The sequence below is a fragment of the Anas platyrhynchos genome, chromosome 5 (assembly GCF_047663525.1).
Source record: "Anas platyrhynchos isolate ZD024472 breed Pekin duck chromosome 5, IASCAAS_PekinDuck_T2T, whole genome shotgun sequence".
In the NCBI taxonomy this organism is placed as follows: Eukaryota; Metazoa; Chordata; class Aves; order Anseriformes; family Anatidae; genus Anas; species Anas platyrhynchos.
In genome coordinates this window covers 27,375,908-27,390,474 of record NC_092591.1, presented here as the reverse complement: position 1 = coordinate 27,390,474, position 14,567 = coordinate 27,375,908, and the positions used below count along the sequence as shown (strand labels likewise).

General features: G+C 41.0%; 2 protein-coding genes across 2 annotated transcripts in view; one reads left to right on the top strand and one right to left on the bottom strand.

The window, feature by feature from the left end:
- The first annotated feature begins 1,213 nt into the window (after positions 1–1,213).
- On the top strand, positions 1,214–5,321 carry LOC140002590 (inositol 1,4,5-trisphosphate receptor-interacting protein-like 1). The gene has a single exon (XM_072038386.1). It carries the CDS (start codon positions 1,214–1,216, stop codon positions 2,219–2,221), a length of 1,008 nt encoding a protein of 335 aa, XP_071894487.1. The 3' UTR covers positions 2,222–5,321.
- A 3,569-nt stretch (positions 5,322–8,890) lies between these two features.
- The window catches only part of LOC101798382 (uncharacterized), a 40,311-nt gene continuing 34,634 nt past the window's right edge, over positions 8,891–14,567 (bottom strand). The window contains exons 32-41 of the mRNA XM_072038385.1: positions 14,337–14,501; positions 13,881–14,131; positions 13,254–13,428; positions 12,479–12,522; positions 11,499–11,621; positions 11,256–11,354; positions 10,772–10,894; positions 10,390–10,435; positions 9,869–9,980; positions 8,891–9,590 (exon numbers count right to left, since the gene is read on the bottom strand). Coding sequence (XP_071894486.1) covers positions 9,377–9,590; positions 9,869–9,980; positions 10,390–10,435; positions 10,772–10,894; positions 11,256–11,354; positions 11,499–11,621; positions 12,479–12,522; positions 13,254–13,428; positions 13,881–14,131; positions 14,337–14,501 — 1,352 coding nt within the window. The 3' untranslated portion in view covers positions 8,891–9,376. The remainder of the gene's footprint in view (positions 9,591–9,868; positions 9,981–10,389; positions 10,436–10,771; positions 10,895–11,255; positions 11,355–11,498; positions 11,622–12,478; positions 12,523–13,253; positions 13,429–13,880; positions 14,132–14,336; positions 14,502–14,567) is intronic.

Here is a 14,567-nt window from a genome sequence, read left to right as displayed (position 1 = left end):
AAGCTACACTTACATTCTTAATGTGATCATCAGGTGGGACTGCTAGCACAGTAAGTGCTCAGAAGTATTTAAGCACTTCCAGGTAAATACCTGTTTCTAACTCCTCTAGGTGCTATTCCAGAAAATGTTATGATATTGCAGAGGACAGAATGAGGGAGTAGTGGGGTTGCAGTGTTCAAAGGATGGAGTTGGGGGAGTAAGGGAGGACTGTTGTGTGTGGGGTTGGAGGAAATACTGTGCAGTGCGAAGGGAATGAGAATTCTCTAGGTAAGTGGTGTCCTGGTGAAGAGGTACAAAATAAACCTTGTTACATGCTATTTTAGTTACAACATGAACATACTTTCTGCTAGTATTAAATAAATTAATGAATTTTAAAGATGTTTTCTGAGTAACTTATCCAGTTGGAGGCCGGTTACTAGTGGCATCCCCTAGGGCTCGGTGCTGGGGCCGGTCCTCTTTAATATCTTCATCGATGATCTGGATGAGGGCATTGAGTGCACCCTCAGTAAGTGTGCAGATGACACCAAGTTAGGTGTGTGTGTCAATCTGCTCGAGGGCAGGAAGGCTCTGCAGGAGGATCTGGATAGGCTGCACCGATGGGCTGAGGCCAACTGCATGAAGTTCAACAAGGCCAAGTGCCGGGTCCTGCACCTGGGGCACAACAACCCCAAGCAGTGCTACAGGCTGGGAGATGAGTGGTTGGAGAGCTGCCTGGCAGAGAAGGACCTGGGAGTATTGGTGGATAGCCGGCTGAATATGAGTCAGCAGTGTGCTCAGGTGGCCAAGAAGGCCAACGGCATCCTGGCTTGTATCAGAAGCAGTGTGGCCAGCAGGGCTAGCCAGCGGGTTCCAGCACAGAAGACATATCACAATGGGGGGACTGCTTTTAAGGCAGCCATGGGCAGCGCTGCTTCACTTTGTCCTGAGCCATTGGCAAGGTGAGTGAAGCAGCGGGGGGTAGGCAGGGTTGGGCCAGGGCCGGGGCACAAACACCAGCCCCCTGAGGGCTGCTAAGCCTGCAGCGAGGGCCCAGCCATTCAGGGCAGGGCTCGTGGCTGTCACCGCCAGCTCTGGCCGCAGTCCCTGCTGCCTCCCAGCTCCCTCACCCCCTCTCCTACCCGACCCCGGGGGTCTGCGGCTCCTGTCCCGGCTCCCTCGGCTGCCAGCCAGGTCCCACCCAGCTGACCCCTTTCTCTCTCAACTCTTGCAGACCATGGTTTCGGAAATCTTCTTTGCGTTGACTTTCCTGGGCTTAATTCAGAGCCCACAGAAAGTCGGCGATGAACTCGACGCGCCTACAACCGCGCGTATGCAGCAGCGTGCAGAGGAGCTGCAGGCTCGCATGATGCAGCTGCTGCTGGAAATCGAGCAGAGGGACCAGGAGCACGGCTGGGCGCATGTGGGAACCCTGCTCCTGTCGGTGCTGCAGCACTGGCAGTTCTGGGTCCTGACCGGAGAGATCGTCCTGTTCTTTGTGCTTTGCCGCATGCTCATGAAATTCTGCCATAAGCGGCGCAGCAGAACCAAGAAAGGCATCTCCCGAAGGAAGGACGACGACTCCGAGGAAGACCCCAGTGACATTCTGGATGCCCGGAGATTTGTCAGCGAGTACCTGCAGCGGCCGGTGAGGAACCTGGGAGGAATGTGCAAGGTCGTGGAGGAACTGGTGAACAACCTGCTCGCCGCCTGCCAGGGCCTCCCCAGGAACGAGTTCATGCCACAGCTGCAGCCAGCCATTGTGGTGGGCAGCACCTCCGGTCCCACTGAGCGTGACACCATCTACCGCCTGCTCGTGCCCCTGAACCCACCGCCCGGGCACGCCTTCCACCTGGAGCTGGGCACCGAAGGGGAGAGGCTGGCGAGGAACTCCTGCCTCCGCATGGAGCTGCAGTGCATGTGCACACGGGAGCGGATGCTGGGCGATGTGCTGTGCTTCCTCCACCATCCTGAGCACGAGCTGAAGGACCAGGACCCAAACCTCCTGGACACCCTCTGCTGCGGCTCCTACTTGGATGTGTGGAAGGCGGCAAAATGGCTCCAGGAGCTGGTGTCAGAAGCCTGGGGGGCTGTGCCTCAGTCAGCCCAGCTGCAGCTAACGATGCTGCCTTCCACCCGCTTCTGCCAGTTCATGCTGACCAACGCCTCCAACAAAAGCCTCTCCATTGAGCTCATGCTTGGAGTGAAGCGGGACGACTCGGACACCTACCTGACCTTCGAGTAGTCAGAGGCCAGCATTCGCAGCAGCACGAGGTGACCCCAGAGCTGCGCTGTGCCAGAGATGCTCTTCAGGAAACACCTCAGCATGCTCGGCACACCTTGCACCTCAGACATCTGCAGCTCTGTGTCTGTATCCTGGTAGGCACCAACTTTGCCACCCATGCCTCAACGACCGCTGTCACCCACCTCCTGACCTGACCACCATCCTCGTGGCAAGCACGCACATTTCACCAGTGATGATTTCGGTGGCTGCGAAGCTGAAGGAGTGACACCCTGCTTGCCACATGCCCCAGAGCTGAGCACGCTGCCCATGGAGAAGATGCTGCTCAGCTGGGAATTGCTCCTCCATGTCATCTCTGCAGCAAAACCACCCCTGGGGGAGGCACACCCCATGCAGCTGAAGACACTGCTGCAGGGAAGCTTGAAGCAGAGACTCCTCTTTCCACCTGGACAGTGACCATCTGGGCTCCTGGGGAGCGTCCACTCACTCCAGGAGCTCTGAGCTCTGCAAAAATCAGAAAATATATTGTTTATTTGAACAAACACTTTGTCTGTGAGTGTCTGTACCACACCGGGTCAGGAAATGCCACAGCCCTGGGGAGCATTTAGCTGAGGAGCTGATTCCATGGGCTCCAATTGCACTCCTTCTGGAGCTGCAGTTCTGCTGCCTGTCCTGGCTCCTCTAGCAGGGCAAGGAGAACAGCTCAGCAGCCTCCTCAGCGCCGCTTGTTGCTGCTGTTCTGCATGGAGTCTGAAGGGGGGACTTGTGCAACACAAGGTGAACCATGCCCTGGGAGCCCGACGGCTCCCATCACATCCAAACGCTTCTTAAACTCCTGTCCCAGTGTGTGACCACCCTCTTGGTGAGGAACCTCTTCCTGATGTCCAGCCCGAACCTCCCCTGCCTCAGCTTGACCCCATTCCCTTGGGTCTTGTCACTGGTCACTAAAGAGAAGAGATCTGCCCCTCCGCTCCCCGTTGTGAGGAAGCTGTAGGTCGCGATGAGGCCTCCCCTCAGTCTCCTCCAGGATGAACAGGCCCAGTGCCCTCAGCCGCTCCTCGTACGTCTTCCCCTCTGGGCCCTTCACCATCCTGTAGCCCTCCTCTGGACACTCTCCTACACTTTCATGTCCTTTTTATGCTGTGGTGCCCAGAACCACACACAGTACTCGAGGTGAGGCCGCACAGCACAGAGCAGGGCGGGGAACGGGCCATGGGGAATGGGCGAAAGTTGCACAAGGGGTGTTTTAGATTGGATATTGGGAAGAACTTCTTTACCGAGAGGGTTATGAGGCATTGGAACGGGCTGCCCAGGGAAGTGGTGAGTCACCATCCCTGGAGGTCTTTAGTAGACATTTAAACGTTGAACTTAGCGATATGGTTTAGTGGAGGACTTGTTAGTGTTAGGTCAGAGGTTGGACTCGATGATCTTGAGGTCTCTTCCAACCTAGAAATTCTGTGATTCTGTGTGATTCTGTAACTAGTTTGAAATGAAATCGAGTTCAAATCGTGCCTTCTTGTAACCATTGAGTGGCAGTGCCTATCCTGATTTGAGTTCTGAAACTTACCATTTGCTCTTACATTTCTTCAGCACACTGTGAGAGATGAGGAACGTGAGAATTATTTTACTAAGCAAATGCTGGTGTTCCTGTGATTGCGAAAACATCTATTTAACATGTTAGTATTTATTAGCGTTTTCATTTCAGTGCTTATCAACCAGTGATGCAATTTGGGGGTGTAAGGAGAAAACAGTGTATTTTGAATTCTTAAAACATGTAAGTATATCAGTGAAAACAGGGCCTCTAGGAAGAAATGCAAATATGAGTTGTTGTTTTTTGTTTGTTTGTTTGTTTTAGAGTAAGCAGGAAGAATAAGTATTATTAGCAGTTTTAAGGTGTAGCCTACTGGCGATTTCAGCCTTCTCTCCCAGGTTTTCAGTAAGCTTGTTCAGAAACCCAAATTGAACTATTTCCATACTACTGTTTGTATACACCAGAAGGTTGTTGTTGTTGTTTTTCTATTTGCCAAAATGTAGAATTAATTTTGTAAGGAAAACAGGCTGTACTTTATAGTACACCATAACTTTTGAAGAAAAAGCTGCAAATAAATTGCAATAGTGAGGTTGTAGAAGCAAGTAGATTGAAATTGATCTTCGTTACATTTGTATTTCCATGTGTGGGAGAACCATGAAAATATTGCTGTATGAAATATTTGAAGAATTCATTTAGAACATATTTTTAAAGTATTGAGTGTGATAATCTGGAATATGAAGCAGACTGAGCAACCTTTTAAATTGTAATGCAGTCTTCATTGGAAGTGAATGAGGGATGATTGAATTTACTTTAAATTTATTCCAATTATAAAGTAAGTTTATTGTATTTTTTAACTCACTGTGCTGTTCACCTTCTGTGTCTGTGCTGTCTGTGTTTCTTTTTGGATTAGTTTCAGTAGTTTGGCTCTTGGTCATGGTCTACAATGTACAATTTCTGTGATAGTACTCAGCTTAATGTGGTGGATTCAGGTTAATATGAAATGCTTAATTCGCTTATTTTAAAACATAAAAAGAAATGAAGCACTAAGTAATTTTTAAAACATGTGTTGTAGCATCTCTTTAGAGCCAGCTCACAAAATGGAATTCCCTTTATAAACAGTATTTATTCTGTTCTTTATCAAAGCAGTGTCAAATAAGCTTGCTTATTATCACTAGATTCTTTTTAAAATTTAATCTTGTACAAGTAAACTGGCAACAGTTTCAGTTTAGTTTAGGGCTTGATTACTTCATTTAATAAAAATTTACAGAATGAAAATACCGGTCTGCTGTAGGTGTGTTCAAACTCAAACAACAGACTGATTACAAAAGTTTTTATCAGTCTGCCTCATGTTTTTTGATCATCACACAAAGATTGCTTTTTTGCTGATAGTGAGAGGCATTGAAGAACAGAAAGAGGAATCAGATACGCAGTTCCAGCGCTGCAGTATAACTACTGAAGAAAATATAAAACTTAAAAGGCTATGACAGCATGGTTTTAATGGCATGGAATTTTGTAATAAGTTCTAAATTCGTTCTAACTTATGTGGTGCCAGAAAATATGGAGAAACTCGTAAACAAGAGGGATGAGGGTATTGCTATTTTTAATATTTTTTACTTCGAGTTGCAGTGAAGTGTTGAAAAATGTTCATTTTTTTACTAGTACTTCTAACTATTCTTAACGTTATGAAGAAAATTACTACTTGAGTTGTTTTTACAAAGCGTAAATTTGAATTTAATTGCATACCATTAAAATCTCTAATTGGTTAGAAAGGGCACGTTCATGTACAGTTTAGATACTGTAAGAACTTAAAATAGGTGAGAAAATGAGAAATTCTATGTGGATGATAATCTGATTGCAAGGGATTTCTCATGTCCTGTTTCCCATCACTGTTTAGTATGTTATGTTGAAAAACAGTCTAATTAGAGAGAGAAGGAAAATGGATTTCCATATTGTGTGCTGCAACCTTCTTTTGTAAAGAGATGTGTATGCAGCCAAGAAATAGTAATGCTTCCAACAAATCTGAGAAGTGTTTAAGAAGCAGCTTTCTTATGGCAATTGAGTAGCACATCTACACAATTTAGTCATGAGAATAAGGCTGTAGTACCTAAGCTTGTTTGTATTAATAGAACTGGATCAGCACTTTCAGGGGTGAGGTACTTAGCAATGTAAACAACATTGCCTGTCTTTTTCCTTAAATGCGGGGTTTGATTCAAATCAGCCTGGTATCAAAAGGATATTTTCACAAAATTTACTGTTTTGGATCAGGCCCGTTTTCATTGCAGATCATGTGGTAAGCACTGCTGCATGAGAAACTTCAGGTTATTGTTAGATTTTTCAGGTGTTTAACCATCAACTATGTATTCTTAATTGGTAATTAACCACACATAGAAAGCTGTAATATACATGTATATCCTCTTGCATATTTAATTTTCATTTGAACCCTAACAGGAATAAGGCTGGCAGTCAGTCCAGCCTATGTACTGCTGCTGGCAGAAACTGATGCTGAGATCATTGCACAGAAAATAACCCTGTGAGGTACATGCCTTGTGTCCTTTTTTATAGTACTGGTAAGAGAAAGTTGCAAAATGAGATTTATTTTTTTCACAGCTCTAATTAAAAATCAGCATATGGCCTGTAGCATGAGGTTTAAAAATTTGTGGGGGGATATCAAAATAACCTGAAACTGAAACAGACTTTTCAGCCTATATTTACCATAATGAAGTACACTGATGTTTCACGTAAACTTAACACAGAAAAACATTTGTCTACATTAGGAAATAGACAAGTAATTTCTATTCTATAGTAAATTCATAACTAACTATGGTGGACTTCTGCATTAGGGGAGGTCGTGTAGTAATATGCATATATGGTGAAACTACCCAGTTAGTGCAATTTATTGATGTGGCAATGTTCTGACACTTAAACAAATCTGTGGAGATTTGTTTTGACTGTATTGATAATTTAGGTATGTCCCATTTGCAACTAATTTAAAGGTTTTATTGTCTGATCTCGCATTAGAACTGAGCAAATATAAGTGCTCGGTAAAAGCTGGTGTATTTGTGGAACTGTAGTACTTACACATAAGACACTTGCAAGTTTCAAAGGAACGTCCATAATATGTAGCCATAGTTCATAACTGGGAGAACAAAACTTAGTTATCACCGAATTGAACTGGATGAGATATTTGCACAGCATTCATTTATAAGGCCCTTTGCCTTCCACATTGATTACTTATGCTTGCTCTAGGCTTTCCAAAATAGAAACTATTGACAATGTTCAGTCAGATGGAGGACTAGAAAATAGCCAAATAGACTAAAAATAATTTAAAAGACTAGATGAAATTTAATTGATGCTGTAAACTGAGAACAGCTTCCATTTATTATGGTGAATTTTCCTATTTCTCAATTTTTCTCCGAGTCCCAAGCAAACTTTGAAGAGAGCGCATAATGTGGGAATATCAAGAGGAGAAAATTCCCTTAAAAAATGAGAAACTGTATTTTAAGGACATCAGACAAAATTCAGTGGTCTCTAGCATTTTCCAAAGGACTGGTTTTAAAGTACAACAAACAAACAAAAACACAAAACACCACACCTGAACTACACTCATATTTTCTGGCCTGTCAATTATGGTGTTTTTTTGTTTTTTTTTTTTTTCCCCATGAATGTGGAATGTGGTACGTTCCCATTGAGGACCCCAGTGAGATCTCATTTGGTATCCAGCTTTGAGGAATAACCTCTACATCTTCCATAGTTTACATTCAATTAAAATATTTTTAACTGCTACTGTTACTGATCTCTGATGGATGAAGATGCTCTGTGAAGCTTAATGTCCCCAGTAGAATTAAGGAAATAGGTCCTGTGTTAGTTCTTAGAAAAGTAAATGACCATTAGAGGGCAGCTTAAGACTCGAACTGGAACGTCCTATTAATGTGCTAACACAGTACTAACAATTCAGGAAAACCAGCAGCCCAGGAAAAGTTAAGGAAGCTTTGTAAACTGTGAACATGGTACTAAACACCTGGAGTATAGGGATTAGGGAGGTGGAGAGGAAGGGGAAATGCACCCAAATTTCACTGGTTTCAGTCTGAGCTCAAAGGCAGTTTCAGAAGTGTTTAGATTTTTTTTTTTTTTTTTTAATGTTACTGTCCTGGGATTTTGAGTTCTGCACCCAGTGACCTGTGAACTCTGCAGGCATTGATTTGCCCAACCCAAATTTTGATTGCTAGCTCAGCATTATAATGCCAGGTTTCACATGGCCGGTGTATGTGAATGCCTCTTACAGCAAGCCCTCCCGTGGCAGGTGTGCTGGTTATGCATGCCACCACAGTTCTAGATTCCAGCAGGCTCACTTTGTTCCTGTCATGATATGCCCAAAGCTCTAAACACTGCAGAAGCCAGAGATAGGGAAAGCTGCATGGAAGCTGTCAAACTGCTTGACACCCCCAGTTGCTCTTCTGATGTCTCCTCAGAGTGATACCTGGGGTTCAGGGTCTGAGAATGCAGTGGTGAAATTGTGGAACAGGCAGAGCAGGGCTGGTCTGGCTCCAGCCCCTGTTCCCAATGACAAGTGGCCTTATCAGAGAAGGCGCAGGAAGTACTGTCTGCTCTGCTGTCATAGGTAGTAACCCTGCTTGAAGCCTTTGCTCCCGCTGTGGGTCTGGCAAACTGTACTTATGATATGGAGTTCAATGCTAAAATGTATAGCCTCCCTCTGTATAATCCCAATATGAGATCAGGTCCTGCCTGAGAAGGCCAATAGAGAGGGTGCTACTGATTTCAGTCAGGGATTGAATTCCACTTCTAAATAAACACGTATAAAATGTGTAATTATTTGATCAATCAGTTCCTCCTTTGTTTTTCAGCCAAGCCTTTAGGTTAGATATCAGGCTCTGTGTTGTAACAGATACTGGTATGGTAAATGCTCCAAACAGTGCAGGTGAACATGATGAACTGCTGTGGGAAAATGCAGCCACATTTCTCTCCAGTGTAAATCCATTCAAAAACTTTTAGATAATACAGGAAACTGAGATTACACCAATCTGATCTTATAAAACCACCAACAACAACAAAAAAAGAGAACTCTGCTGTCATTAACTTCCCATCATTTAGATAGTGAACACAAGTATCAAAGTCACCACTCATGCATTTGAAAAATGCTGAAAGTTTTATTGATCAAATAAGAGACAAAATGAACAGCAAAACAGTCTTTTCTCTGTCACTGTGTGATGTCTGTCAAGAGCATTACATCCATGAAAATGCTATCCAATAAAACTTTCTCTAGTCACAAGAGTTAAGTGCAATGTAGCTACACTGTTTCCTGGTTTTATTTTTAGAGCCCTTTTAGTCTTTTTGTAGAAAGTCAATTTTGTGATCTGTGATCGCACTGATACATACTGACCTATTTCCATAATGTACAGCAAGATATTTTGCATGGTCATTTATTTTTCACTTTTAAAACTGTATCATTTAAATAAAACAAAACAAAACAAAAACCTGTTTTTACAAAAAAAATAAAGTAAGATAAAAGATAACAAACTGAAATAGTATCAGTTAAAGAAGAAGTGCAGGTTATTTTTCAGGAAGATGTGATTCTAGCTTCCCTAGGCTCTGTTTTCTTTTGGCAATGATCATGTCAGTTTTTCACTGATTTTTGATTGGTAATCATCTATTTGAGAGATCTGTGAAGTGCATGCATTCATACACTGGCACTGTTCCACATAGACATAGTTATAATTTATGCTTGTTCCATTTTGGCAAGTCAGGGTCACCTCTCTTGTTTGGCTGCTGAACTCCTGGCAGCAACTACATTCATGTTGCATCTGGTTTGCTTCAAAAGAATACCTGCATTTTGCCAGAAAAAGAAGGCATATATTCTCATTAAAAATCAACACCCAAGAACCCCGTAGTGACTTTTTTCACACATACTCCCCTCCCTCACTACCTTATGACTGTGATTTTTAATAACTTATATTTTCAATAGCAAAACTGTTCTTTGAGTATGATTCTACTCAATGGAATTGTGAACATGTTAACTTTGTTGCTATTCTGTGATTAAGTTAACAGAAACCACACTACAAATGAAGCTAAAGGGATGCTAAATTATTTTTTTGGGAACTTACACAGAGGAGCCAGGACAAGTCCCTTGACAAGAGGCCAGCTCAACAGGTTCAGAAGATTCACAGTCTTCATGTCGGATCACTGTTTTTGTGCTGTAAACTTTGCAGTTTGTAGCTTCAGAAGAACAGAAAAAAATAAACAGATGCTTCAAACCTCCAGTTTAGAACTACATGCTTAAACAACTTCACTGTGCATGAGGTCTTATTATTGAGAATATATGTACAGTATGCAACAGTAGGGGATACTGTGTAATGTGTTTAGGGATTTCAAGTTATTCTTTGATCTCAGCTGTACAGTGTATTTGGAAGATAGTGCTGAGGCTTGAGCATCGGTGGCTTGAGTTGTGGTATTCAATATCAGGCAAACATTTGCTTTTTCCTTTTGAAGAAACTGAAACAAAGGGTCTTGATAAATAGAATAAGTGAAAAATGGGGGAGTGATGAATCCTTCCTTCCACCTGAATATAGACAGAAGTTGAATATAGCTGTTCAGAAGTGGAAAACATGAACACAGTATTACTTACGTTTACATATCTTGCAGCAGCCATCAGGAGTAGTCTCTGTTTCATCCTTTGCAGAAATAAAGAAGGAGGATTTGTGTTAAAGCATGGATGACAATCAGGAGTATGAATACCAGTTAACATTACTAATACTAGGAAGAAGGCTCCTCTGTGATGAACAGAGCGAAACCATGGGTGTCTTACTGGCTGAGTCCACACCACAGAAGTCTTGAATCCTTGTAGGCTCACATAAAAATAGTATGTTTCTCTCAATAGTATCGTTACAGCAAAATTAATTTCATTCTGCAACTTTAATGAAAGTGATTTGTTGCATTCTTTCTTTCTTCCCTGCCTCCTTTGAGCTTTTAAGCTGCATTTGATACATGAAGAATTGATTAAAACTTACAGGATCACACTCTGTTGGATCGAATTCAGGGCACACTCTTTTAGTTTGGACTGTAACATATTGATCTTCAATTTTTTCACATTTGTAGTAGTTGCAGAGATCAAGTGGCAGAGTCTCATCAACCTATGATTTGAAGAGAAAAAAAATCCATTGAGATCAAGTATAGTATGGTTACTTCAAAAATGTCTAGCTGATTAAGGTCTCACACTTCAATGACTTTGAGATGCATCTGAAGTTCTTTCAAGCGGTAAATGGGAAAAGCCAAATTTTGCAAGCTGGCTTGCTTAAAAGCTGAAATCCTAGATCTAAATAGTTACCATTACCCAGTTAATCGCAAATATCAAGAATTCTTTTTCCAAGTGAATCTTCAGAAAACTGTGTAGTTCTCAGAGTAATTTCAATGTTAAACAGATTCTTACTAGGCAGGGACATATTGATTAATTGAGATATGAAATTGAGATATGAAATTGAATAGAATACTTACGTTGAGCACTTGAATAGTGTTGTTACTTAGTTTGATTTTGCAAGCTACTTCAACACACTTCCCACAGCAGTCTCCATCCTCAATCTTATATTCATGTCCCTACTCGCATAGAGATGAAAGAGAAAGTATGTTGAGTTGTTGACGGCTAATTCTAGTCTTATTGAGTAATTAAATTGAATTGAATAGTCTTATTAAATTATTAAATTGAGGGCTGATGGGACATCCTAGAGAATCAGAACTCACCAGTGGGCAAGATGTTTCACATTGCACTGGTTCACACTGCACAATATTGGCACTAGTCACTGGATCCTTTTCAGAACTGCAGGTACAATTCTTACATGAATCAATTGGTATGGACGTTCCAGGCTGGAAGAGAGAGGGGATGGGAACAACATTAAATCTAAACAGCGTCCTTATAATTTACTGGCAGGATTGAAAGCACTGCTGTGTACCATTAATGGTTGCTGAAATGGAAACATGAGTTTCTCAATTCTCTTTGAACACAGAATTGTTTGATCTTATGCTTTACCAGAAAACATTAGGAGGAATCTAAAGAAAGTGATATAAAAAAAGTAATAAAATGCAGGTATGACCGGTTTGTATGACCTCAGTATTTTACCAGTTTTTCAATGCTCCATTTAAGATTTTTTTTTCTCATATAAGACATTTTCAGAGGTTATAAAACAATTATAACTTACAAATGGAGATTAAAATAATTGGAGATACATACATAAGCAGTGATACAAATTTACAGGTGGATTTTAGTCTTTTTAAAATGCATTCCCACAAGGCTGTGGTGCTGCTGTTTAAATTTTGAAAAAGACGTAGGTACCAATTTCAGCAAAATATTTACATATCAATTAACGCAAAAATCCTGGCTTTATTTTTGAAGGCTTTCAGTGCTTATTTCAAATAATGGCTGAGCTCAGGTGATGCATTAGACCCTCTGCAAAAAAAAAGAAAATAAAAAAAAAATCCACAACTAGTTTTTTTTTTTTTTTTTTTTTAAATGGCACACTCTTGTTTTACACTCCATCTTGAGGAACTCTTCTGGGACAGTTTTGGTTTTGACATTAGAAAAAGAAAAAAACACATTCAGTTTAGAGTTAAGGATGGAATGACATGAAATGAATTGGGAAAATAATTTTCTCAAGGGCTTTTGTGGTGGAAAGGGTGTACATTTCAGTTCTGTTAATAGGGCATTGTAAGTATCACGTTCTTACCGTATACATTGTGCGATTGACCACACAGATGTTGGGTATTCGTACTGAAAAACAACAAAAAATTCAAAGTAAACTTAAGTTGTGAGATTTTCAGAGAAGTCAAGATGTTATCAAGGTTTGTTAAAAACGCAGAGATTATGGAAAACTTGATCTCCCTGCTTCAGGCTTAAATTATGGTTATCTTTTGGTTTTGTTTCATTTATAAAAAATATACATATATAAACATATATACACACTGGATTGTTAATTTTTCATCCGTGTTCTACAATAGCATGTGTAATTATGTTTTTTTGTGCTTCAGTTACTGACTATGATTCACTTTGTTGCTTCATGTTACCTACTTTAGCAGTTAAATATAAAGCTGTCTGCTGGCTCATCCTTATGTTTATTCATCTTTGTTTAGCTGTAGTTAGGCCAATATTAATGTGATTCAATATTACACTAATAACGTAAAATACATTAATAACCTTAATAGCCAGATACAGAGAGACTTGAGGTACATCAAATACATGTAGGGTCAGAGTATTATCCTGCTCTTCCACCCGAAGTCTCCAGTTCTCAGGAGACTTCATTGAATATAATGTGTTGTTTTAAGATGAACTTCTAACGCATATTTAGCAAAAAATTGATGTGTGTTCACTGAGTGAGAACAATTTAACAGATTTTGCTGTTAACGTTACATATATATAGAACCTGCTTAGATATTAACAGCAGCGCAAGTGTTATTTCCCACAGTGTGTAGCTTGGTGCGTGCATATGTATTTTTAATACTTACTGCATTCATATTTAGGACAACATGGGTCTTCTGATGGTAATACAGGTGTGGAAACAAATCCTATCTCACAAATTGGTGTCTGAACTATTTGGCATAGGCGTGGCTGACATTGCACAGTAGAATTGAGTGGGTTACATTCACAGTCCTGGCATTCACTTGTCCATTTCTCTCCAGGCTGAAAATACATAAATAATTTATTCTTAAGTGGTCTTTCACTCTAATTATTCTGGGTCAACCTGCGTTAGACTCTCACGATTGGTAAGGATTTCAGATTAGAAATTTGTTAGCATATGATTTCAGGCCTTAAGAGCAGGCAAGCTGAGAACAATCATGGAATTCTCTCTTCTCTGTAGAAGGAAGGCCATTCTAACATTTTCATAGCAGGTCTACTTACTGCCATGACACTTTAATCTTTTATTTTAAAAAGTCTCTGCCATGATATTAGTGAGCTTTTCCACCTCCAGGGGATTTAAAAGCCTAATGGTGCCAGTTTTAAGTGCTATAAGGCCATTTGTAACATGACCACCTTTGTTACTGAAATAACACATGATTTGAATTGGCTAATAGAAGACAGACACTGGGCAGTTTTTGCAAAGGTCATATATTATAAAAAATAACAGTAACCACCTTTCGTGGAGGACTGACATCAGTACAGTTTCTTTCTGTTGCAGTTGTGAGGGATGTTGCTGTGGTTGGTGAGACAGAAGAAAATATGTGTTCTGTGGATGAGGAGGCTTGTGTTGTTGTTTTTGAGGACTCTGAAGTTAAAGGAGTTGTTGGAGGACATGGCCCTTGAAATGGGGCAATTTCGCATTCATTGCTGCAAAGCGAATAAAAACTACATCCAGCCCTATCTGTTTTGTTGTATACAACTTCCCCTGTAGACAAAAGATGAAGGAGAAATTAAAAGAGCAATGAAATGACTTAGGAAAAAAAAAAAGGTGAAAATACAAAGTAAATAGTGAAAAATATATCTATTAAAAGATCTATGGGTGATCTTGAGTAGTTGTCTGTAATTGAATACACTATTAAGGATTCATATTGCTTATGAAAATTTTTACAACCATAAAGTAAGAAACTCACCAGGAGAAAAAAAATCACCAGAGACGTGACAAAAACATGGAGTTGGTCTGCTTAATGTAACAATTGTACTTGCTTCTGTTGTGAAAGGTGTGGTGAGGGAAGAACTGAAAATCGCAGAAGTGCTTGTTGTTACGTGACTTGACTGTGAGGTACCAGATGTAGATACTGTTAAGCACAAAACATAGTTTAGTTCATAGCACAGCACAGGTTTTGGTTCAAATAATTCCACCA